The sequence below is a fragment of the Apis florea genome, unplaced genomic scaffold (genome assembly GCF_048593485.1).
Source record: "Apis florea isolate Af1SG1 unplaced genomic scaffold, ASM4859348v1 contig_2272_pilon, whole genome shotgun sequence".
Classification (NCBI taxonomy): Eukaryota; Metazoa; Arthropoda; class Insecta; order Hymenoptera; family Apidae; genus Apis; species Apis florea.
The window spans coordinates 6,994,014-7,019,789 of record NW_028256549.1 but is presented as its reverse complement, the minus strand read 5'-3'; the positions used below and the strand labels follow the sequence as shown (position 1 = coordinate 7,019,789).

Sequence of the window (25,776 nt, the reverse complement as noted above, 5' to 3'; positions counted from 1 at the left end):
CTTGGTTGTTATACCGGTAATTAGATAGATTCTTGTTTGTCCGAAATGATACATAATTGGTTACATGTTCGAATGTTTTTTTTTATAATTTATAAATATTTTTTGCACTGACTTATTTTATTTTTCTATTGAAATCGATAGTTTTTTAAAATAAAAAAAAAAAAAAAAAAAATTCAATTCTTATCAGAAATAATATTTTGAAATATTGTAGATTATTAAAAATTATCAAATAGATTTAAGGTCATTTATCATGGCTGGTAAAAAAAAAAGAAAAATAGAAAAAGATGCCGTTTCTGAAAATATATTGAAACCAATTTTCTACACAGTATGCAATGTAACAAATTATCTAATAAACCATTTTTCAATTTTTCAACCTGATATCTTTGATTTTTATTAAAATTCCTTCAACTCACCTATCACTAGTGAGATTATCTTAAAGTCCATACAAAAATACGACTTTTACTACAAAGTGCGAAAAACATGTACCATCGCCAAATTGCACCACAGGAAATAACTTCAATAAGGAAGAAGATACAAACGCAAGATCTTTGGTAAAAATGCATATCTGCTTTTATTGGAAAAAAAAAAAAAAAAAAAAAAAAAAAAAAAAGAAAAAAATGAAGAAAAAAGATGTCTCCATGTGTACTGTGGTGTCGTGTCTTAGTAAGATAGTCGATCGAGAACTGTGCTTCTAAGCTGGCGATCACGATCGTGGCGACGCGATGCGATCGTCGGTATTACGACGAAAAATATCTTGCATCATTATCGATCCTTCTTTGCTCGTATGGCGAGAACGATTTTATTAATCGAACCATGATTCGGGCAGGTATCGCGTCGAGACACTATATGTCAGTGCCATGATCGTTTTCGCAATTACGGTCGAGGGCAGATATTTTCACAATATCCGACCTTCTCGACGGGGAAAATTCGTTCCTACTATATTTATAGATATACATATACATACATACATTTTATATTTATATAACATATTATATCTACGATTCTCGCTGTGTCTCGAGGAAAATGCCACGCGTCACCCATCTCTCTTGCTTACATTCTATCTAATAGTATCAATTTTTCGCTGTTTACCTCTTTCTTGTATTGAAGAGAAAAATCGCGAACATGACACGCTCGTCTATTAATATATTAAAAATATGAAGTCGACTAGGTGCGCCGACACGACGACGACACGACGACATTATTATTATTATTATTATTATTATTATTTTCCTCTTTTACAACATTGTCAATATCGTACTGCGGTGGCTGCTCTTGTACATTTATATTATTTATCCCATTGTATTTTTTCCCACCATTTTTGATGGTCGTTCATAACAATTAGGCGCAACCTTGTCGCCGAGATCCGAAAAATCGACGAGCGTTTTCGGTCGGTCGTGTGTTTACGCGTATCGGCCGTGGCAGTATTACAATACATATTCGGTCAGTAATTGGCTCGATGCAAAAATAGCAGAATTCTCTTAATGATTAAATTTATATGAATAACAAAAGAGCACATTTTTTTTTTTCTAACTCGTGCATGATTAAAATGCACGCAAGCTACATATCTATTTTGCAATATTCTTCATGGTAAAAATCACAATTTTAAAATCAACTCTAGAATAATGTTGCGCGCGCATATTATGCGCACGCAGTGCGGCCTGCAAGCTAGAATTAACCTTGCGTGCTACGGATTTGCCTACGGAGTAATGTGAACATCCATAAAGGAGAATGATGTTGGAAGTGGTATGCTTTCGCATAAAATAATCACCAGACAATTTGATAATACAATATAATATATTATTGTCTGATCTATGATAAATAGATTGATTTTTTTCGTAAAGAAATAATTTTTCGATCAACATGTGCTCGTATTTAGAAATTCCTATTAATTCTGCGTCAAGCCAATACACATATACGCGCTTGCGCGAATATAGTAGCAGCAGTAGTGATGATAATAGTGGTGATGGTAATAATAGTAATGGTAGGGAGCGTCTAATGTTAGTCAAAAGAAAAATCAATTCGCGGCAATCACAGCAGCAGCTGCTGAAGACGACGATGATGAGGATGACTTCTTCTTTAGTACGATGTCCTTGATGTTGAGATTGACCTTTTCCTTGCGTGGCGGCGGTACCGACTGCAGGCAAAACCTCTTGAATGCCTCTAGTTCGCGTTCCGCATCGTCCATCTCCCCGTCCTCGAGGTCTATATCTTTAGGCGTGAATACGCTCTCTGTAAAAGACACGCTCTGAATACTAGAAATTGATAGGTTTAACGGTGGGGTGGGAAAAAAATCTGCGTTTGATTTAGCTGCTTCTTTGTATTATTTTTATCTTTTTTCTCATCTCATCTTTCTTTGATTTCATTCTTATCTTTTTTTTAAACTTAAAATATAAAATATATATTATGTAAAGAGAAATAAGAATGATTTATAAAATAAAAAAAAAAAAACGAAAAAAAAAATTAATTTCAATGGAAATATAAGAGGATATAAAAAAGGAATCGGGAAACAAATTTTGATTAATGATTCGTGAGGAAAAAATGAAAACGGGTATTTTGAGTCAATATTCAAAAAATGAAGTGTTTTCATTGGCTGATGATAAAAGAAAATTCACGCTTCACGTGATCTATAAGCATGCAACGGTTTTTTTCCATTCTTTGATAACACAGCAGTTTTCAAAACACAACAGGGAATAAGAGATCATAACGTTGGAAAAAATAGATTTGTTTTATTGAAACACGTGATTCAAACTTGATTAAAAAATTATTCATATACTCTAGTTGTTGTCGATCACCTAGAATCGGTTAAACATCACAATTTGAGATTTCAGGTAGATAGTAGATAAAACTCGCTGTCATGGTCAATGAACTTGGCAAAGCGTGACTCTCTCAAGTGATCTACATATCTTTTCTTTATCTTTCTTTTTATATTTTTCTCTCTTTTTTTAGCACATAATCGATTAAAAATTTCTATTTATGTTTAATCTATCATATAATTTTTTTTTTTAAAATATGCTCAATATTCAAAATATTCCGCGTACTTGCGACCAAACTCGATTTTCAAGAATAACTAAAAAGGAAACGGAGAAAGAAAGGGGAATATAGTATAAAAGATGTATATAATCGAGATATTCCTGAAATATAGAGAGAAAAAAGACTGTAACTATCCTAAAATCGAATAATAATTTATCTTTTGATAAAATTACTATGGATAATAATTCGATGGAACAATCACCTGATTGGTCGAATTGAAATATGAAGTCGATGCGCGCGAACAAGCGGAAGGAAAATAAAGAAAAGATAGTGCTCACTATCCCAGAGTTCTCTCTTCCGGTCAATCCCCCTAGAAATTCGTGGTGGCCAATTCGAGGAGATCCCGAAGTGTACACATCCCCGGTACATTTGATTAAATTTTCTCTCTTTCGACCTATAGCCTGCGATTGAGACTTGGTCCTAACGCGGTACACTGCCCTCTCCTGACAGAAAACGAAACGAAAGAAAAACCGTCGTCAGTGTGACTTAACATGGACTCAACCTACACGTTTACACGTCCATAGCTTTTTTTAAATATTTTTTGTACATCGATTGTGTACAAAATACTATCTCTAATTATTGTCTCTTTTTTAAACAAAAGGAAGAAAAAAAAAGAAAAAAGAAACAAGAAAAGAAAAAAGAAAACGAAAGAAGAGAAAGTTTTTTTTCAAACCGGGAGCGAAGAATGCAACCCGGGGGTGTGTTAAGGAAAACAAAAAAATGAAAGAAGCAAATTTACATGTTAAACTTTGATTATTGTTGTTTCTCACCAACGAGGTTCCAGTCATCGCCATATTGTCTTGTGCCGGCTCCGCGTTTTTTCTTTTTCTTACTCTTCCCAGTAGACGACGCTGCTATCGTAGCGTTTATTGCCTCTCGAACTGCTGTTTTTGCACTTTGTACATCTTCCATACTAGGTTCCGTTCTCACTTTCGTTAATGTTACACTAGTTCCTTTCAAATTAATTCCATTTTCTGGTATTGGTTGACCATTTGTTACTTTACTGATTTGTATGTTAGCTAGACCACTTAGAGTTGTGCAATCTGGAGTCAATCTGCTTCTTAATTCTGCCAAACTTGATGGAATAATACCATTAGTATGTTTCAAATTCGAATTTTCTGTCGTCATTTTGGACGGGAGATCGCCTTTCACAATATAATCAGGTTTTGGAGGTGATGTAAGACCTGCATTAATTGCTTGTTGTAATGCAGGGCTCCTAATAGTAACCATGCCATTTTCTGATACTTTTATAATGGCTGCCTGTTGAGTTGGTGGCACTTTCATTGGACCAAATGCAGGATTTCTTATAGTCACCATATTAGTATTTGGGTTATGAAGTATTCTAGCAGGTTCATCTGCATGATCATTCATGAAAAGATCATTATTTTGTACTATTGTTTGATTTGATATATTGTTGGAATTTGCAGCATTTTTATTCTTCTTTTTTTTCTTTTTATTAGTACTGCTCTGATTTTGTTGTGTTTCTTTAGACATATCTGTAATGATGAAACAATAATTTATTGTTATCAAATATATATATAAAATTATATAAATATATATACAATTATATATTAAAATATAGATTATTTTACTTACCTTTTTCTATGGATTTAGGCAAAAGATCTTGTTTCAGTTTTCCTGTATCTACTACAATCACATTGCCACCTGCCTGAGAACTTGCATAACTCGATTGAACACCGCTCATTGGTGCAGCGATTATTGTGGTTTGTTTCGGTGGATTTACTGGTTTAGGTAGAGGTGCAGATCTGATTGGTAAAGGTTTCGTAGGAGCATCTACTTTCGTTATCGTAATACCAGGTGGTAATTTTAAATTTTCTATATTAATTTTAGAATTTACACCAATATCCTTGAATTGACTGCTCAATGGCGAATTAATTCTTTCAGTGGATACTGATTGTACTTCCGATCGTTGTTTGATACTTATCTGATTTGTCATTTTAGTTTGAATTTTTTGAGTATCGTTTTTTGCCTGCTTAATAGTGATATTAGATGTATTTTTATTATTTTTATTGGAACCTAATTGTCCATTTTTATCTTGTGATTGGATTTTTGACTTTTTATTATTTTCATTACTGATATTCAAGTTTTGCGATGACTTTTGTGAAGTTGGCGTTTGAGGTGGAGTATTCATCTTATTCTGCTTCTTTCCAGATACATTTTGTGATTGATTTTTATTCTTATTTACAACGTTTTGTTGTAACACATTTTCTTTATTTTCTGTATTTCTTTTGTCTTTTTTAGATTTCGTAATACTCTGTTGTTGAATCTTTTTATCATCTAATTGTTTTCCTTTGCCTTTATCATTATTTGATTGTTGTTTCATATTGTTCTTACCATCACAAATTTTATTTTGCATTTGTTGTTTCGAATTATTCATTTGTTTATTGCCCTGTTGTAATGAATTATTACTATTACTATTAGTATAATTGTTGTTATTGTTGTTTGCTTTAGTTTTCTTTTTCTTTCCGCTGATGTTTTGATTCTGTTCGTTCTCCAATTTCAAATTGGCGACTTCTTTTGTCTGACCATTTACCAATGTAAATAAAACTTTATCTTCAGCTGGTGTTTGACCTTTTAATGTTATCGTAACTGTTGGTTCCGCGCTATTAGATTCCATAACTCTTTTAATCGTCACAATCTGAGGTTGAGTTTCTGTCTGAACAGGTTTCTTTGTTTCTTCTTTTGCTTTTACCTCTTCCATTTTCTTCATTCTTTTCTTCAACTTTTTTCTCTCTTTCTTTGTTAATTTTTTATCATTTAAGTCAATAGTTAATGATTTCTCCACAGTATTATTTTTCATATTTGTGCTATTGATACTGTTTATCTGTATTTTATTTTTATTGCTAATTTCAGTTTTGTCACTTTTAATGGCTATTTTATTATTTATCTGACCTGAGACCATTGTTTTATCGGTTTTATTAATACTTTTGTTCTTTATATTGATATTCACAGGTGCAGTCTTTGTTTTGGTATTTATACTACTTGTACTAATACTACTACTGCTGCTGCTACAGCTACTGCTACTAGTATTACTACTATTGCTACAGATTTCTTGTTTGTCTTTCTTTTTATTACTTAATTGTTTTATAATCGGCAACGCTACTGGAGGTGATGTAGGTAAAATAGATACTTCAGGTAGATTACACTGAGGTAATAATCTTTGAGGAACAGGTTTTTGTGGATCTACGACGGTGATTGTTACTTCTGGTGTCTTTTTCTGTAGTTCTATTAGTTTTTGTCTTTCTGCCTCTTGCCTATCTCTTTTAAGCTTTTCTTCTAGCTATAACAAATAAAATTTTAAGTTAGATTTTATATAGTTAATGAAGACAAAATATTGATTTCAATTTATATTAACCTTCCGTTGCTTCTGCCTAGCTTTTTTCTCAGCCTTTTTATTGTTATCTTTTTTTCCATTCTGATTACCTTCAATAAATTCTAAAAGTTCCTCCAGATCTCTTTGATCTCGTTGATCTGTTTGAACTACAGATACAGTCGAAACTGGAGTATTTAATCTAGGCATGATATTTGTTACTGTTTTTGTTTCTGTACTTGTATCAGATACCACTGATTCTGAGGGACTTTTTGAAGGACTACATGTAACTTTACATTTCCTAGCCTTTTTCTTTGTTAATAATTGCCGTAAACGTTCTCTCATTTCATTATAATTTCTACTAACGGGCGCTACTGAAGGCTAAATAAATATATTTATATAAAATAACACATTAGTACATGTACGAAATAAAAATGATAAAATCTGCTTACAACACCATGGCCAAATACTTCACAATAACAACAGTCGCAATGTCTACTAGAATCTCTTTGTGCTGAACTACTGGTAGAACAAGAATCCTCCTGACTACTTCCGGAATCTGAACAATCTCCATCTCCAGAACTCACTAAAAAATATATATAATACATATATACACTTTTTTTGTTTAGCAAAAGAAAAAAAAAAGGAAAAGAAAAAAACAATTATGAAATGAAAAAAAAAAAAAAATAGTTCAATGAATACTGACAATCATTACACGAGACTCTTTTAATATGCTCAACATTAGCCTGTTTGTGACAGGCATGCGACGAATGATTGCTATGTGCATGAGATCTATGAGTGGGACCCATATTTTTTACCAAATCTGGAAGAGGCCCATGTGTATGAGAATGAGTGGTACCTATTTAAATTCAAAGAAGATATATTTTGTTATATCTTTCTCTTGAATTTTGATAAAAGTATTTTTTAAAATATTATTTACAAAATTATTTAATAATTGTTTATTTATATTTACCTTGATGCGTTGCATGATTATGAGTGGTATTTGGTGTCTGAGTTGTCGAATGTCGCGTTTGCGTTTGAGCAGATTGTGTAGTACCAGATTTTACTGCAATTTTAGGTGGCTCCTGATTAGTTTTGATAATAGACGGCGATACTGGCTTTGAATGACCATTCGGTACAATCGTTTCAGGTACGCCTAATAGTATTTTTAAATATTTTTACATAATCATCATATTTTAAAACAAAAATTTTGTTATTGACAATAAGAAAAAAAATTTCTTTTTTATAATTACATTTTGTTAGACAGGGACAAGTATCCCATATTTTCCGCTTGGAATTTAATAAACACAAACAAGGTGGATTTTCTAGCACCATTTTTCTTTCTGTTATTTCTCTTACATGCTGATATACACACGAACAAGGTTGTGTATCAGATGTCCATAAATCAATATCTTCATTTGCATTTATTTCATTTTCATCATTTTTTATTTCTTTTATTTCTAGATCTTCTAATTTTTTCTTTACTTGTGTTGCCGAAAAATTAGCTGTATCTTCTATAGTAAAATTAAACAAAAAATTAAACAAAAAATTAAATATGTGTTATAAATTTTACTAATATGTTACAGCAATCTTTACCTAAGAAACCATTTGTGAGTTGTGGAAAAGGATTTTCTAATGGTAATATGATATTTTCAGTATCATTTTTATTAATCTGTAAATTAATTTGATTAATTATTAATATTATATTAATAAATTTTAATAAATCTAGTGTTATATCAATAAAAATAATTAAAATAAATAATTGAAAATTCTTACAGTAGAAGATATTGCAGGTCCTATACACATATGACACTCGCAACTTTTTCCTTCTTCTACATTATTTTCCAAACAAGTTCCTTCGATTTGCGCCCTTTTTGAAAAACATTCATATATTAATACAAAAGAAAGAAAAAACGATTATAATGATTATAATTCATGTACATAATAACAAGTACTTGACTGATCTCATTGCAGATTGTACTAAATGACAAGTTGCACAAGCATAATCAAAAAAATCTTCCTGTCCATTAGTGTAAATGTCTGTAACAGGTTGTGCACCTGCTACATCAGATAATTTTTGTCGTAGAGATTTTACAACTTTACTCCAATCATCTAATAAAATTTGTAGTATCTCAATACTTGGAGGCATATCAGGTGAATCTAAACTTAAATCTGGAGTAGGACTTAGAGACCTATTATCCATTTCTGATACATCAACTTTTGCTTGTGATGTGAGCGTCAAAAGTTGTCCATCTGTTTCTTGAAATTCACTGTAATAAGAATAAATATGAAATCAATGATTTATGAAAATATATGAATTATATTTTATTTTTATATTGACATACTTTTCAATGTCAGGCGTTTTATTTAACATACGCGGTTCCAGAAGTTTGCTAGTTGCTGTGAATATTTCCCTTACTTGTCTAAGATGGGTCATTCGACATGCTTGTTCTGCACTGAAATACGCACCGCTTATGAAACTTTGTTCATAGATTTTCTTTCCTGGGATTGTGATCAGTTGATATAGTTGTATTATTGTTAAAATATAATCACATTATCACTTACTTGTACTTGTCCATCCATGATTCAGTTTCTGCCCAAAGGTCTCTAATTACAGTCATTTCTTTATCAAACCATAAATATCGATGAACAAGACGTTGATATTCCGAGCCTTTTAAAGGCAAAAGTTTTCTTAACTGTAAAACCTAAGATATGTACTTTGTTGTCTATTAGATATTGTAATTTAATTAAAATATTAAAATAATATAAGTTTATTTACCTGACCAATAAAAGGCGGTAAATTATCTTGTATAAAGGGGTCATCATATATATAAATCTGATATAATTTTTTAATAAAAGCAGTCCATGGCAAAGGAAATTTATAATAGAATTTACCCAAATGATCTTTTAAAAGTTTTACAAACTTAGAAATCTTTACAGCTGTTGTTATTAATGCATCATAATCATCTAAAAGACCTAGAAAGAAGATGTGTAAACTAATAATAATAATAATAAAAACAAATTATTTAATTTAAAACACTATATATTTATATTAACCTGTAAGAAAAACTTCTGCTAAATTATTTACATTAAGATCATGTAAAAGAGCTAATAAATGAACTTTTACTTCTATAACAAATTCTTGCGCCAAGCTTACTAATCTCATAAATAATTGATGAGGATTCCTTTTACACAATCTGAAAATAAACATTAAAGTTAAATTCATAAATGCCAATCCATTAATTAGTCATTAGAAAAATTTCTTTTAAACTTACTGCAAAACAATCTTGTGCGTATCATCAGCTGAAAATGGAGTTTGATGAAATTGTAAACCCCCCGGAATACGAGAAGCTTCTAAGGCAACATTAAAGGAACCTCGAATATGTTGACGCAATTCTGTCCATAGATTTTGAAATTTTATGGCCTTTTGCAATTCTTCTCCAAGCAATTCTCTATATGAGAGTAATGATTAAATTTATTCAATAATTAGATTATTTCTTTTTATTTATAACAATTACCTTTTTGCTTTGCATACATTACACGAACACATTTCCTTACCCCTGAAGGGGCTTTCAAGGCTTACAGTAGTATTCGAATTTTCAATAACCGTCTTCGGCCTCATTTGCATCGTGTTCAGTTCCATGTTGTCGGGACCTCTCGCGCCCTTGACAAATTCATCGACCACGCTTTCGTCAAGTGCCACGCTCTGCAAGTAGAACGTGTTCGTGGTTGACGATCGTTGGTGCGATGTGAACATGAAACGGTGTTCACTAGAGGAAAACATACCGCGACAGGAACCGAGTCCGCGACGACAGGAGATCTGACAGCGTCTTCCAAGTAATTAACAGCCCAGTCACTTTCCTGTCGCGTGAAATCGTCCTCAGAGCTAATGCATCCATCATGAAGAATATCGTCAGTGTGTTTCTTAACAAGAACGTCATCCATCGCTACTACGTTGCTTTCTCTCGTCCTGTTGCATTGACCGTCCTCGCCGTCGCTGCCGCTCATTTTATTACCGTGTAATATAATTGTCACACTGAACTAATCGCTTATCAATATTTCAATTGAGTTATACGACAATTGATACGTTTTTTCACGGGTTCTATTTCAAACCGCGTAAACACCTAAACTGCATTCAATCAACATTCGCTCAATATGGCGTCTCGCGTGCTCATCCCGTGGTTCAACATTATATCGTGAGGTGACGCGCTTTGGCGATTGCGTGTTTGCAAGCTCGCTGTACATTGACTATCATCCATGATCTTTTCTTAAAAATATCAATGAAAATATTTTGTTGGAATTTTAAAAAAAATGGTTTCAGATACATTACAAAGATTCTAAATAAAAAAATAAATCTATATTATTCTATATATCTATATATTTATATAATCTAATTCATATATTTAAATATTTATTTTAATATTCATTGTGTAAATAAATTTACTTCTTTGAAACGCATTATCGTACATGATTTGATATATATACTTGTTTATATGATAGAATGAAATACATAGAACTTATCTTAGTAATTAAATTTAATGTACGATATAAGATTAAAGAAAAAAAAATATATATGTATAAAAAATAACTTATCATTTGAGAAAAGAAGGAAAATACATATACTGCCCTCTTACAACTAATTAATAATTGACAATGTATTGCAGAATGTAGATAAAAATGCGAAGTAAATACGAGTTATTTCTTGCTACGTGGGAATAGCCGAGTTCAAGATACGTGGAGACAAATTGTCACAAAAATGACAACAACAAATTACTTGGATTTAGATATTAATAAATTATTTGAAGAGTATACAATAAAGGAGATCGAGGCAATTCAAAAGAAAATCCAACATGAAAGTGATAGAAAGAAAATCGAACTTAGAACTTTAGTTGGGTAAAGTTCTATTTTAATGACTTAAAGTAATTGGTTGTTACTCTCTTTTATTTTCTGTATAAATTAATATTTATATATCTCTTAAATATTAATAAATTGTTGTTAAATAATAAAGTTTCATATATATGATTGTTACCAAAGGTTAATAATTTAATCTTTGAATATGCTTATTAATTATTTACATATTTTTAGGGAAAGATATCGTGATCTAATATTGGCTGCAGACACAATTAGAAAAATGAAGATAACTTCTGAACATGTAATTTCAAGAATCATTGACATTGAAAACAAATTTGGAGAATTACAAAAAAAATATCTTATTGGATTTAAAATTGATTCAACTCAAAATGAAGATGAAAAGTATTTCTAATAATTTCATTAAATGATTATATAATTTTTTCATTTTTTATACTATTATATAATATTTTTTTGTAGAAATGTAGAAACAAATCAAGATTCAATCATTATTCAAATAAAAATCTTGATGGATGTACCTCAATATATTTGGTCTAGTATTGAAAACAAGGATTTATTATTTGCTACACAATTGTATTTAATAGCTCAACATATAAATTACAGTTTATTATTCGAAGTGGGAAGTACAGATTTATTAATTAAATATCCAATTGTATCTAAACAATGGGATGTTATTAGCCAATTTAAAAATATTATATTAAATAAATGTAACAATGTATTACAATCATTAGATGTACAGCCAGGGGTTAGTATTTATTTTGTATTATATTATAAAATTTTGTATATTATTTATAACTTTATAATAATGTTATTAAAATCTATTTAATAATTTTAGAGCATAGCAAATTGTTTAGCAGCATTTGTATTATTAAACGGAACTTCATTCTCAGATTTATTGGATAAATTAATATCAATGCGTAACCAGGCTATTAAATCTATTGTTACAGATGAAAATGATAATAGTGTTAAAACAAAGATAAAATTATGTATTAAAATATTAATTCAAACAATCAATTTAATCTATTCTTGTTTTATAAGTAATTATAACATATATAATGTATTTTATTCTTATTATTATTTTAAATATATATATATATATATATATATATATAATTAAATATTAATTAAAAAATTACAGATTCAGAAGGTGAATTAGGAGGTCTTGTTTTACAATATTTAACAAAAATTCAAGATCAAGAAGCATATTTTTTACTTTCTCAATTAGATTTGAATCAAGAATTATTACAAGAATTTCTTCCTCTTGTGACCAAACAGCATAAACCATTTACTGTACATAATTCTGAAAATTTTTGTATATTAGATCTGCAAAAGAGGATCAAATCTTGGCTTGATTGGGTAGCTGAATTTTGCAGTCATGAAATTACAAAACTTTTAGATTTAATAATATCTATAAAAGGTTTATATTATGTTCGTGAAGAAGCTGTTAATATTAATCTGCCAGAAAATTGGAATGAAATATGGGAAGAGCTTTCTCTTCCAAGAATAACTTTCTGGGTGGAATTTTTTCAACCTTTAATATCTCAAAGAGTAAAATGTACATAAATATGATACATATATTTTTTGTTATTAAATTGAAAATAATAATATTGTTAATATTTTATCAGGTATTATAAATGATAAATGGATGGAAACTATCACTATGTTAAAATCTGATGTAATTGAACTCTTAGGCAAAATTTGTTATGATAAATTTGAATATCCAGAACACGATTTGCGATGGTTTATCTGGAAAGACTCTCCAAATGATATTCCTCAGAAACTTACTAAAAATGGTGGCCTAGATAATAAAAGATCTTTATTGATGAAAACGAAAGGATATTCGCCGAATATTCTTAAATTATGTGAAACTTTTGATACAAGTTTGCACGTTTTACTCGCAGATCTTGAACAATATTTATATGAGACAGAACGTATAATGTCTATTAAAGACAATCTACTATCCACAAATATATCGTTAATTTCAGATTCGTTTTTTGATCGTGCGGAGATTCAAGAATATTTACAAACAATTAGTACCAATATGATTGAAGATTTTATTACTTTTGCGAAAACTACATGTGTAAATGATAAACCTGACTATGGTCAACGTGATGTAAATGCTATTGTAATGGCAAGATTTCTTTTAGCATTAATAACATTGAGTTCAAATTTGAATAAATGTTTCACACTTTCAAAAGTGTCTGGGTTAACTATAACAAATATGAAATGGCAAACAATTTGTGATAAATTAAAAGAAGAAAGTACTTTTATTTGGTCAGTTTGGGCTAAAACATATAAAGTTAAAATAAGCGAACATAGGGAAAAGTTCATATCGAAAGAATCATTACATGGTTATCCAATACATTTGGTTATATCAGAATGGGAGAAAGTAACCATTGAGGAAGATTCAGGAGAGGGTAAAAGAATAAAATCGGAAATTTTAGTACCATATCAGCCATCCATTCACTTGCAGAAATTTTTGACTGCTATTAATAAAGATTTAAATAAAATAATACCGCACACACTCCCAAAGTAAGTTTCAAATTATCATTTATATAAATTAAATTTAAATTTTTTTAATTTTAATTTTTTATCATAGAAAAGTATTACATGAAGTTATAGAAGATGTTGTAACAGAATTATTAAATCATATAATTGTATTCAATGATGTAAATCTTTCTCAAAAACAAGCTTTTCAAGTATTATTTGATATAAAATATTCTAGTCTGCTTATGATACCTCGTGAAAACAAAATTCTAACTGATCTGTCAAATAAGTCATGTGAAAATATATTATCTAAAATCGATCCGTTTGATTATGATGTTTTTAATCCTTTCATTCATACTAATGTGAAGAAAAGTGTTCAAAGATCTTTGGTACGTATTTGTTTAATTCAAAATCAACATTTAATTTAAATGTTCAAATTTTAATTATTTCAATTTTTATTTTCAGCTTATATTAGGAAATCTTATACCTCATTTGGAACAGTTACATTCGATTTTAGGTGCACGAAGTGAATATAATAATATTGAAGGAGTAAAATCGGATTTGCCAACAGTACTAGCTTTATACACAGGAGCACCTTGGTTTCCACCTTTAACCGTAACCGCTCCAGCGAAAAATTTACCTCTTGTTACTGCAACTCTTCCAGAAAAAACACAGGTAAATCACAATTTTTAATTTCAAAAATTTTTAAATATATCTGAATTATATAAAATTTCACTTAAATATTATTTTATGAAATTATTTTTGTTGCTTATTTATACATGAATATTTGTTTGTTTGAATGTAAATATATATAGATTGCTTTCATAGATAGATATTTCATATATCTTTAGATTGCCAGAATATACACATACGATAGTTCGCGCATTTAATTGTGGTAAGAAAACGATCTTACAACTTTACATCTTGTTAAAGTTTTTATGCTTAAATTAACAAATTAACGAAGCATATGTTTCAGATGTGTTAAATTACATATTTACATATAATAATTACATATTACAATTTTTTGTTGAAATTAATACTTAAATGAAGATTTAAATTTTACGTAATATAAAATTTTTATTTAATTTTTTGTATGTTAATTTAGCGCAAAAAAACTACTAGCAAGGAAACTACGAAAAGTGATTCAACAGGAGCTACAATCAAATCTGGGGCAGCGGCATTTTTTGGGGCAATGGGTTCAGATTGGTTTGGTAGTAGTTAATTTATTTATTTAATTTTTAACTTGATATAAAAATTGTAAATATTTACTATATGTATATATACGCTAAGTATATTCATGTAAATATCATAGTATTGAATTGCCTTTTTGACAGCAATGTCAATATTAAATAAAATATTTTATACAGCCTTTAAATCTTTATGATTTTTTTCGAATATTAATTACATTATTTTTTTGTAACTTTAAAAAATTTTTTTTAACATTAACTTTTCAACATTCACTTAAAAAATTTTTGTAAATTACACAAGAAAGAGAAATTAAATAATAAGTTTACTTACAAATAACGTGTTATAATTTCGTACAATCCTGCACATTTTTAATTTTCAAATATTTTCTCAGGTACAGATAGGTTACACCGTATGCTAGCGCCACAACTGGATAATTCTTGTATTAAATTTCAAATGTCATCGATCGTATGTGAAATTGTTTTATAATTTTCACTTAATAAAAACAGTGTAAAATAACAAACAAGTATTCAACTAATGAAACATGTAATTAATATACATAAAATATCAGATCACACTTAATATTAATAGTATAAGTGAATGTAATTTATTTTCCTAAGTTTTGAAATAATTTCATAATGGTGTACGATAGAAATAAATTAAAATCGTTCGTCTTAACGAAAGAAAAAACTCTTCAATTTTTCCGATCGTATACAAATGCATTAAGATTTGTACAATATATGGATTCAATTTCAATTTGATCATCGAGTGCGACGCGTCGATTTATTGTTTAAAATTTGCCGAGCGTTTGTGGCGCCACTGGTGGAAGAGATAAAGATAGAGGAAGAAGACGCATCGATAACTAGATGAAGACGGAACGACTGAAAGTATCGCGGGCAGTTACGCAATTACTTTTGAGGGGCAAGAGGGAGAGACAAGTGGCAAAATACGCCAGCGCAGTGTAGTACACGTTTTGGTATACGGCAAGATGGCCGGATGGGCCCATCTGTGGTGATATCGGTCGTGAGGCGTTCTCAATCACACTTGAAGAAAAAGCAACGATACGAAACCCTCCAACTTCAAGAATATCGCTGGAACACTTTCTATCATCGTAGGCATCAAATGGTGAGTGAGAATTTTTTAATTTCGTTTTGCCGCTCATAAGAAAAACATACAACTCGGTGCGTGCGACGTTTCGCGCGCTGTTTTTGAAATTCTAGCAGACAACCCGGGAATTTGCGTGTCCTAAAAGTCATTTGTTATAGTGGTTGCACAGCATCGAAAATATATCGCGAAATTCGGAATAAATAATTGAATTTAAATAATGCAAACGTTGGAAATATTCAAACAATTTTATCCTATTTGAAAATTTAAAAATATTTTATAGGGTGATTCATTATGGTGCAGCTATATAATATTAAAATTTTTACGAAAAATTTCGATGTATTAAAATTATCGTAATTTTAATCTCGAAGAATAATTTAAGATTAAAGTTGTTTAAATGTTTCTGAAGCAGCGATAAGTTATTGTCGTAATAGCGTATTTTGATTAGCGTATTTTATCTACATTTTTCATCAATTTGTATTGATGTAAAATACAATATTTGATGGTTTTTTATTTTTATTAGGCAATATGAAATATGTTAAAATTTTTTTGTCACATTATAATTCATATAAATAATAATATGCCATAGAATATGTAAATAGTAATCGAATATAAGAGATTAATATGTACGTATTAGCGATAAGTGCATCATTTTAAACTCGAAAATATTACAATTAAATTTAAATTCAGATTATGACATATGAAATATGACATATATACAATGTCTAAAAATGAATATTGAAATGAATATTGAATTGTGCGATATATACTTACTTACGAATATTTATTTATAATTATATTATATTATAAATTAATTTATAATTATATTTTTCAAGAAAAGAAGATAATAATTTATAATAATAGAAAATTGAAATAATTAAATTAAAGCCTTATATGATATGATGAAAATTAATCCATGAGATTTTATTAATTAATTGTTGATTAATTGTTCGAATGCTCGAAAAATTAAATCAATAGGAAACGTTTAGGTTGATGGCCGACTTTTCTTTTTATATGACGGCAAAAATCACCATCAAAACAAACGACAAGAGGTTGGATAAAGGCCAACTCTACGGTAGGCTGCATCGCGAGAACAAAAAATCTTTGCACTTGTGATATTGAGCGGAAACAGTTGCGATGCGGCACCACGCGGTCATTTCCCTGGTGAAATGTTACATTTCACCTTTGCTATCTGAGAAAGAGGAAGTGCGTCAATTGAATCATATAGTACGTATATTTTAAATAACACGTGTCGATCTGTCTTTTTATTAATTCATCTCATAAACTATATTTATCTTTTATTTACTCTATTCATTTAAATCATGCAAGTTATTATTATTTCAAAATATAATTTTTTATTGAATGGTTAAATGATAATTATTATAATAATATAAATAAATGTAAATATATATATATATATTTTTTAATATTTTATATTGTATATTAATAACGAAAAAAATAAGTAAAAAATATTTCATTCATAGGAAAATTTACATTTTAAAAATTTTCTAAAAATTGAATCGTACAGATTTCTAATAAAGAATTTTATAGCATTATATTATATTATTGCTGAACAATTAGATTTATAGTAATAATATATTTATGTGCATAAATTTATAATTTTCTTTATTTTGATAAACGTTTCTCTTTTATTGTCGGTATAACCTTGTTTCGCGGTTCTTCAACTTCTTTATTTGCTCTTAGAAAAATAGATGGCGAAGACATCGGAACAAAGTATTTTTCTTTCCACTTGGCAACATTTACCGCAAACAAATACTGTTTTAATGTTTTCTGTTTTCATATTAAATTGCACAAGGTGGTTAAAATAATGATTCGAGAGAATAATGATACTTTATGGCTATAGGATATTATATATAATTTAACAAAATATATAATTGATAAAATATAATTACATATAATTTGTAATTTTATTAATTTTTATTTATCAATACTTAATCATCAATAATGATTATTTTATTTTTTAATTATTGAAAACTATTTAAAACATTTATATCTTTAAAGAGGTTTTCCATTTTTAATTGTACAAAGTATTATTTTAAAGCAAGAAAAAAATCATTCTATTGAAATCACCTGTTGTATACTCGTTTTTGTGTTTATTTGCAAAAAGTAAATCTGAATCAATAAAATATCTATTTTCAAAATTTCGTCACGTTACAATTAATCTAAATTGTTTTTGAACAATTGAATGTTCTCTTTTGAAATAATCTTCCTATTTTTTCTCGTTTGTTTTACACGAATAATATAACGATAGTGAAGATAATTCATTTAATATATATTTTTTAATTGAGTTTTTATATCTTTTTTTTATGTATTATTTACATTTATTTCTAGAATTAGAATATGATTAGAAAAAAAGATAATGGATTATTTATTTATATTAAATTATTTTTTAAAAAATAATTTTCCAATAATATATCACAAGTAATTAATATTTCAGAATTTATCGAGTTATACTTGAGCTAATCTTTTTATTAGCTTAAAAATTTTTTTATCTAAAATCACACTTTCACAATCAGAAATCAAATTACTTAAGGTTAAGGACTCTTCAAACAATAAAAACAAAAAATAATAAAATAAAACCTACCATAATAGCAAGTTTTTATATACTTCAAATTTTATAAAATTAAATTATGTATTTTTGAAAATAAAAAAATTTTTATATTATATTTTTGAATGATATTACGTATATTTATGAAAAATAAAAATTCAAAATTGTTTATCCCATTATTATTTTAAATTATGATAAAAAATGTAAATTTAATTTCCCTCAAATTTAATGTATGATGTATTATTATGAAAAATGATCGGTTAAATGGATTGGATTTTTATTAGATGGCGTCATTCTCTTTAATCACAGGCTAGATTGTAGCTTATATGCTTATTGCTGAGGAGAATCACTGGATCAATAGCTAATTCTCTGGTATCTGATAGTTTATAATTGTATAATATCATTAATAAATTGAGAATCTTGCAAAATTGTGAAAAGACAAAAGTTCAATAGAAGACATCTCAAAATACTGATACAAAATAATATTAATAAATCATTCTTATATAAATATGTTTACAATGATAAAGCTTAAAAAATTAAAGCTAGTAATATCTATTTTAAGAAAGATAAAAAAAAAAGATTATATATTATAATAATAATTTACAAAATATTTAACAATTAAAATTACCATTTCTATTTATTTTTCATCTATTCCAAATCTAATAATATTTATCAAAATTAATATATATTCTATCAGTAAAATATTCGCAAAGAATATTTTAACTTCAATCGAGTCATTTTTATTCAAAAATACCAAATATTGCAAAAATTTGATCTTCATCATTACTATTTTTACTTACTATTAATTCTATATTATTAATTTATCATCTTACTGTATCATGAAACTTATATACAATGATCTCATATCTATCAAATAATTTATTCACAAAATTATATCTACTTTCTATTTTCATTTTATATCATATATCGTCCATCATTTCGTAATCAAGAAAATTGAACTTATCAATCGATCAAGTTTTCACTACTAACTAATAATTCGAAAATTTTATCTTTATGATATTTCGTGTCGATAATCCTTGAAGTAGACTTTATTTTATCTAATCGGTCGGAAGACTGATGTCGCCAAGCTGAAACGGAATTGAATGGAAAAATATCGGAATGAAGAAGAAAGAATCGATGCCTAAGCTTGATAAACGATCAAAGATTGAAATTATCGCTAATCTGGAATTGGTATCGACTCAAAATCGAATAAATTAAGCAAATTGACGAATCGATTATTTGATAACAATGATTTGAAATCAATGTATAAGAAAATGGAAGATTTATTCCACGAAATTTGGTAAAAAAAAAAAAATAATTACGTTCAATTTTCATACTATTCTTTAGTTTATCTTTGTTTTATTTTCTTGCGAATATTCTTTTTTTCTTCTTTTTTGAAAATTTGATAAATATAGTTTATTAAATCTATTATACGAACTTAAGTCTTTCTATATTTCTATATTCAGTAATAATTTATAGAAAGATGTATTTTCTGTTAAATTATTGACAAAATTAATTAATTGCAATTGTTTCTTATTTTGAATGACTTAGTATGATTCAAAAATATTTAAAATTTGTTTAAAGTATATTAGAATTTCAATTAATATTTAAGTTTAATTAATTAATTTTTTAATTAATAAATTTTCAGATCATTTTAATAAAATATCAAAAAATAGTTCAAATTAGTTCTCATAATCTTACGCATAATTTCTAAAAAACTACATAAATTTCTTTCTCTTATTTTCTCAAAATAATACAATTTTTCTTTCAATCCTCAATCGACAATTCCTTTAACATCATTCGCTATTCCATCGAAAATCAGACATTCGAAAAGACATAGGATTAAAAAAAGGCTGGTTTAACCGCTCCTCGATTATTTTTCCTCCCGCTTTTATTCAAACCGGTCGGATTAAAGTCGGTTCCGATCGAACATGTCGCGAAAGAATACGAAACACGATCGAGTTTCGTCGTGGAAGACGTCGATAACCCAGATCGGATCGGATTTGTGGTTATTTCGACATGCAGAAAACGCGAGAACTTTTAAAAATACCAACAGTGAAAACGTCGATTTTCGTTTCAAATTTAAACAAGCTTCCAGCGAATCTATCTCGTCTCTTTAACGATATTCGATTTCGTAATCGAATTAGGTTAGGTTAGGTAAAACTTTCGTTTATCATTCATATCATTATGAATTTTTTTTCATTCAGTATGAAAATTTGAAATGAAAAGACGATTAATAATCATTTGGAAATGCTTGATGTCTAAGTTATTCAAATAGAATTTGCTTGTCTACTTTCTTTTTATTCGAATTTAGAATAATTTCTGTGTAATTTATTTATTTATTTAGAATATTTTCTATTTATTTCATCAGTAATATTTCAATTTTCTTTAAATTTAAAATTTAATATTTAAACATCCTGTTGGAAATTATTCGGAAAGAAAAATTTTAAAATCTTTTCTGAAATAAATATTATTAATATCGAATTTTATCTAATTATTATATAAATATGTTTCTAATGAAATATAAATATAAACATCTCTATTTTCCAAGATAAATATTTTTTTCTTAAATATATTTATAATCAAGTATTATAAAAAATTCAATTTGATCGAATTATTCGAGCCGTTCCACCATTCGTTTGCAAATTGCAGAAATATCAATGGATATCGTGCATCTATATGAATTTGCATGTAATCGATTCTATGTTGCCATTGGGATTAATATTTTGCAAGTACTTTGAAAGCACCGAGGGCAAAATATTCATGCACGATTGTAAAATCGATTCTAAAAATTTATCAGTCGGAATAATTCAATTCTTTTTCAATTTTCCAATCGTTTAACTTTAATTTCTTTGAAAAAATATTTTATAAAAAGAAATTCATACAAATAAAGCACGATCAGTAAAATCATTTATTCGAAAGATTATTTAAAAATTTTCTCGTAAAAAAGAGAATTTTCCTTAAAAATCACGAAAAAGAATAAATATTTATTTGAAAAAAAACAGATGATTTTAAATATTTAATGGTAAAAAAAAAAAAAAAAATTCTTGATTGATAATGATATTAAATCGATATATATCAATGAATTATGAATTTTAATGAATGATATATAATATAGAAATATCATGATGAAATACAAAAACGAATAGAAAATTTAGAATAAAATTTTTGGATATTTTTTTTTATCTTTTATAAATTCAGAAAATATTGATACACTTAATTGATTGCATAGTGTGAATTTTTTAATATCGAAAAGATTAATTAATAATAATAATAATGATTATTATAATTCTTCTCAATTTTTTCTTTTTAGCAAAGTACATAACATATGTAATCAAGGATATAAGTATTTTTATCTATTGAAAGATTTACGATTAAAATTTATTAAAAACATAATTGAAGAATTATCAAATAGTTTTTTCAAGAAATTAAATTTTGTAAATCTTTTGAAAAGTATCATCTTTGTATTTTCAAAATTTCGATCGTGTTTCTAAAAAGGTTGTAATTGGTTTTCCAAAAAATCAATTTATTGCAAATGGATACAAAAAAATAGATAAAAATATGGATAAAAAATTGTGTGATTCATAAGAGAAACAATTAAAAATCTTTGATAAACAACAGTTTGTCGATTCCTTATCGTTATCACTTGGCCTTATCGTTGTATCTTGCTACTGTGTGATCTTCACGTATTTGTTATCGAATTGATTCTGATTCATTCTGATCATTCTTTCAAAATTTCCATATTTTGCAGTACGTACGTTCTTTGTTTTTATTTTTCATTGCACCATTTCTTCAGTTTCTTTTAATGTTTTAATAAATTTCTTTTTTTAAAAATAAAAACCGCTATTTCTATTTATAATTATATTATTAATATACAGAAAATTGCAATGTCACAAGTTGTAATTATTAATTAAAAATATATTAAATATTAATAAGTGTAAAATTAAGAAAATGTATTAATATAAAAAAATAAATATTTAAATACATATCTAAATTAATATATAAATTATGAAACATTAGTTAAATTAAAATAACATTAGTTTAAGAGAGCTCGAAGAACATATTTATTGTACATGAACAAATTTTATTTTGCATCAAAAAAACATTGATAAAACATTATTAATAATATCTGCAATTATTAATTAAAAATTAATTATATAAAGGATTAATGGATAAAAAATATATAACACTACACTAATAAACATATAGCTATATAAAATATTAATTAAAATAGACATGCGTATACGTTATTATCTCTCTTTGCATTAAAAAAACTTTCATAACGCAGAATTGTTATTATTATAAATACTCACGTGATGTTCAAATGAAACAAATCGAATCGTAAAAACGTTGTATGCGCACTACGTTAGTCGAGGACAATTGATTCGGGACGAGTCTGATCACACACCGGAGTAATACTACTGAAAACTTTTCCAGTGATTTTAAATTGAATTAAATGAACCTGACCGCGAGCAGAGGCGCGCAATTTTGATTGGAATTAAATTTCACGGTTATAATTGGACTCCTTTTAACTTTATCAATGCGTGCTTTGTTAAAATTTCAATGGTTTGTTAATATCACTATATTGATTATTTTCTCGTTTTACTAATCATTCATACGTACCTCATTTTGGTTTGCTTAGAATTTTAATAATAATAATTTAATTAATGAATGTTATTTATTTCCTTTTTTTTTTTTTATTAGAGATTGATATTTTGATGCAATTTTTATTATGCAAATGAATTTTGCGGATGTTTGTATAGAGGGATGTTAATCTCTCAGTCGCATGTAAAAAACATGTGTGTCAATAACACAACGTTTTATTACAACGTCATAATCCGGACGATAAGTGTGTTTAACGAGGTGTGCAACTGTTGGTATATCTTATTTGAATCGTGATTAATTGGGCCGTGCCTGTTTAATTCACTACGTGTTCTACTGATGATAGAAAGAAAAGTCGAATACTATTACGTTAACGTATTACTACACGTCATTACTGCTCAAAGTTTTAGAATAGTTTTTATTTTAAAATGGTATTTAATATTTTAATTTTATATCAATTATTACAGTCACACAATCAAAATTATTTTTTAAACAGTATTTTTATAGATATAAATATAAAATAATTTATTTCTCTTCTTTTTTTGTTATATACTTCTCTCTCTGTGAAATTTAAATTTAGTTTAAAGAAAATCTATAATATTATTATTAAAATATAAGTACAAAATATCAGAATAATTTTTATTTTAAATAAACTACTATTAAATAATTATTTTAAATACGAATGAAATAATATTTAATATTTTTTTTTGTAAAGATACTAATATTGCATATATTTTTGAAAAAAATTTGTTTAAATATCATTGTTTAAAGTATCAAATTATATATTTCTTTTATTTTTGGAGAAAATGCAAAACAAATTGTTTCAACACTTTTAAATGTTACATATATGTATATGTATATGAAAATATTTTAATTTTATGTCTTTTGTATAATATTCGATCACAATTTTAATTAAAAACTCAAAGATTGATTAATAATTTTAAAAAGATAAAGAAATTTATCAAAAATCTTCCAAATATCAAGTATTATCAAGTATTATATATTTTAAAATATTTCAAAAAAAATATTCATATTTATAATTATTAAATATTCTAAATAAAAAATTTTTTGTTCCAAGAACATTTTTCAAACGCACAAATTTTTTTAAATTACGAATAATTTTCTTACAAACTACAAATAATTCTCACAATTTTAAAATGTAAAATTTAAAAAATTTCAAATTTTTTAATCGTATAAATACAACTATATATTAAATTACCAATATATTGAAATTAATAATGATATCGATAAAAGTGAAAAATCTTATAAAATAGCGAAATCGAGAAAGAGGAAGTCATTAAATTTTGGGATCAATGGTCGTCTATAATCATCAAGATTATATTAATTAGCATTTAATTTATTTGATCAATTGAGTTCCTAATTGATCGGCACCTTGAACTTTTATCTTTCTTTCGTATTTTCAAATGAAAAAAAAAAAAAAAAAAAGAAATTGTGAATCGTCGTTGATATCGAGGCAATGCACCGACCAGATAAAACCTACGATAGTTGGAAAGCAAACATTGTCGAACTACGTGCGTTTTACATTTGAAACATATTAAAGAAACATATTCCTATGATAGGATATAATCACGTGATTCTTGCAGCGCAATTCATTTCCATTCCTATGAACTAAAATGTAAAGTTAAGTTGCTTAATTGACAAGTCGTATTATGAATATTGAGGATTGAAGAATTTCAACTTGAAAATTAGAAAATACCAATCTATATTAATATTTATTTTTCATTAATTTATTTTTAATCTGAAGTTGAAACAATATTTTATGATTTATAGTTATTAAATTACGCTTTATTCTAGTTGCTTATTATATCAGTTATTTGTTAGAATATAAATAATATATTATTAATCATAAATTGTTAATTTCCAACTATTAACAATTATTAATTTTCAATTTTTATCTAATAACTATTAAATATAATTATTAAATTCCAGTTTCCACTTATAAATTTCTAAATATTAATCTTCAATTTCCACGTTCTATTTATTAATTTTACATTTTTACTTACCAATAATTAAATAATATCTATCAAATTTGAATTATCAATATTCAACTTCTATGTATTAATTTTCAACTTTTACATCTTAATTATCAATTTTCCGCTTCGAATCATTTATTACAAATTTTTTATTTCGACAATTACTAAAGTTAATGAAAAAAAAAAAAAGAAAGAAAACAAATTTTTCAAAATATTCGGAATTTTATTTACTGTCAGTTAATTTCCCTATTGTCCAAACGTATCTCAACTAGTCGAAAGATACTATTTAATTGAAAGTCAATGAATCAAAAATTTTCGAACGACGTAAGTCTCGAAGTTTTATTTCTCGTTTATTTGAGATTATCAACGCGTTCCTTATCACTCGCTATCAAGTTTGACCCCGACTAATGGTGTAATCACGAATCCGCTTCTTACAGCCATAGTTATCAACCAAACACCATCAGTTTTCTTTCTCTAACCGATAAAACATTTAAGTCATTATTTCTTATTCAGATTAAGATATTGATGTCTTCTATTCTCCTTCATATTCTTACATCTTATTTATTCTATTGTTTATTAATTTTATTTTGATAAATATCACTAAA

The 25,776-nt window shown here is 27.2% G+C and overlaps 3 protein-coding genes across 8 annotated transcripts in view; 2 read left to right on the top strand and 1 right to left on the bottom strand.

Annotated features, from left to right (window-relative positions):
* Positions 1–285: 285 nt before the first annotated feature.
* On the bottom strand, positions 286–10,369 carry LOC100867099 (uncharacterized). 3 transcript variants are annotated; one of them, XM_012489814.2, is made up of 18 exons: positions 10,148–10,369; positions 9,880–10,067; positions 9,637–9,813; positions 9,419–9,558; positions 9,141–9,337; positions 8,927–9,066; positions 8,707–8,817; positions 8,317–8,631; positions 8,138–8,231; positions 7,958–8,033; positions 7,615–7,875; positions 7,335–7,517; positions 7,068–7,220; positions 6,814–6,947; positions 6,407–6,742; positions 4,627–6,331; positions 3,801–4,526; positions 286–2,229 (listed from the first exon to the last, which is right to left on the bottom strand). In XM_012489814.2, exons 1-18 carry the CDS (start codon positions 10,367–10,369, stop codon positions 2,015–2,017), a joined length of 5,373 nt encoding a protein of 1,790 aa, XP_012345268.2. In that variant the 3' UTR covers positions 286–2,014. The 3 variants fall into 3 exon arrangements, with proteins under 3 accessions (XP_012345268.2, XP_086758863.1, XP_086758864.1); XM_086902737.1 differs by having other exon boundaries at positions 8,927–9,057; XM_086902738.1 differs by lacking the exon at positions 7,068–7,220 and having other exon boundaries at positions 8,927–9,057.
* Positions 10,274–15,092, top strand: Cog1 (conserved oligomeric Golgi complex subunit 1). 4 transcript variants are annotated; one of them, XM_086902740.1, is made up of 10 exons: positions 10,274–10,562; positions 11,026–11,280; positions 11,447–11,614; positions 11,690–11,975; positions 12,066–12,267; positions 12,369–12,785; positions 12,856–13,762; positions 13,830–14,106; positions 14,183–14,392; positions 14,823–15,092. In XM_086902740.1, the coding sequence occupies exons 3-10, from the start codon at positions 11,493–11,495 to the stop codon at positions 14,937–14,939; spliced, it is 2,538 nt and encodes an 845-aa protein (XP_086758866.1). In that variant the 5' UTR covers positions 10,274–10,562; positions 11,026–11,280; positions 11,447–11,492; the 3' UTR covers positions 14,940–15,092. The 4 variants fall into 4 exon arrangements, with proteins under 4 accessions (XP_086758866.1, XP_012345270.2, XP_012345269.2 ...); XM_012489816.3 differs by lacking the exon at positions 10,274–10,562 and adding an exon at positions 14,569–14,612 and having other exon boundaries at positions 10,999–11,254; XM_012489815.3 differs by lacking the exon at positions 10,274–10,562 and having other exon boundaries at positions 10,999–11,254.
* An 832-nt stretch (positions 15,093–15,924) lies between these two features.
* LOC100867452 (protein brown) overlaps positions 15,925–25,776 on the top strand; it is a 55,185-nt gene continuing 45,333 nt past the window's right edge. The window contains exon 1 of the mRNA XM_086902731.1: positions 15,925–16,027. The gene's annotated coding sequence lies outside the window, so the exon portion shown is untranslated. The remainder of the gene's footprint in view (positions 16,028–25,776) is intronic.

Coding starts and splice junctions, on each gene's coding strand:
- LOC100867099 (XM_012489814.2), bottom strand. CDS start 10,369: ATGAGCGGCAGCGACGGCGAGGACGGTCAATGCAACAGGACGAGAGAA. Junction 9,067..9,140: donor TACCGCCTTTTATTGGTCAG/GTAAATAAACTT, acceptor TACATATCTTAG/GTTTTACAGTTAAGAAAACT. Junction 7,876..7,957: donor ACTCACAAATGGTTTCTTAG/GTAAAGATTGCT, acceptor ATTTTACTATAG/AAGATACAGCTAATTTTTCG.
- Cog1 (XM_012489815.3), top strand. CDS start 11,118: ATGACAACAACAAATTACTTGGATTTAGATATTAATAAATTATTTGAA. Junction 11,976..12,065: donor CATTAGATGTACAGCCAGGG/GTTAGTATTTAT, acceptor TAATAATTTTAG/AGCATAGCAAATTGTTTAGC. Junction 13,763..13,829: donor ATACCGCACACACTCCCAAA/GTAAGTTTCAAA, acceptor TTTTTATCATAG/AAAAGTATTACATGAAGTTA.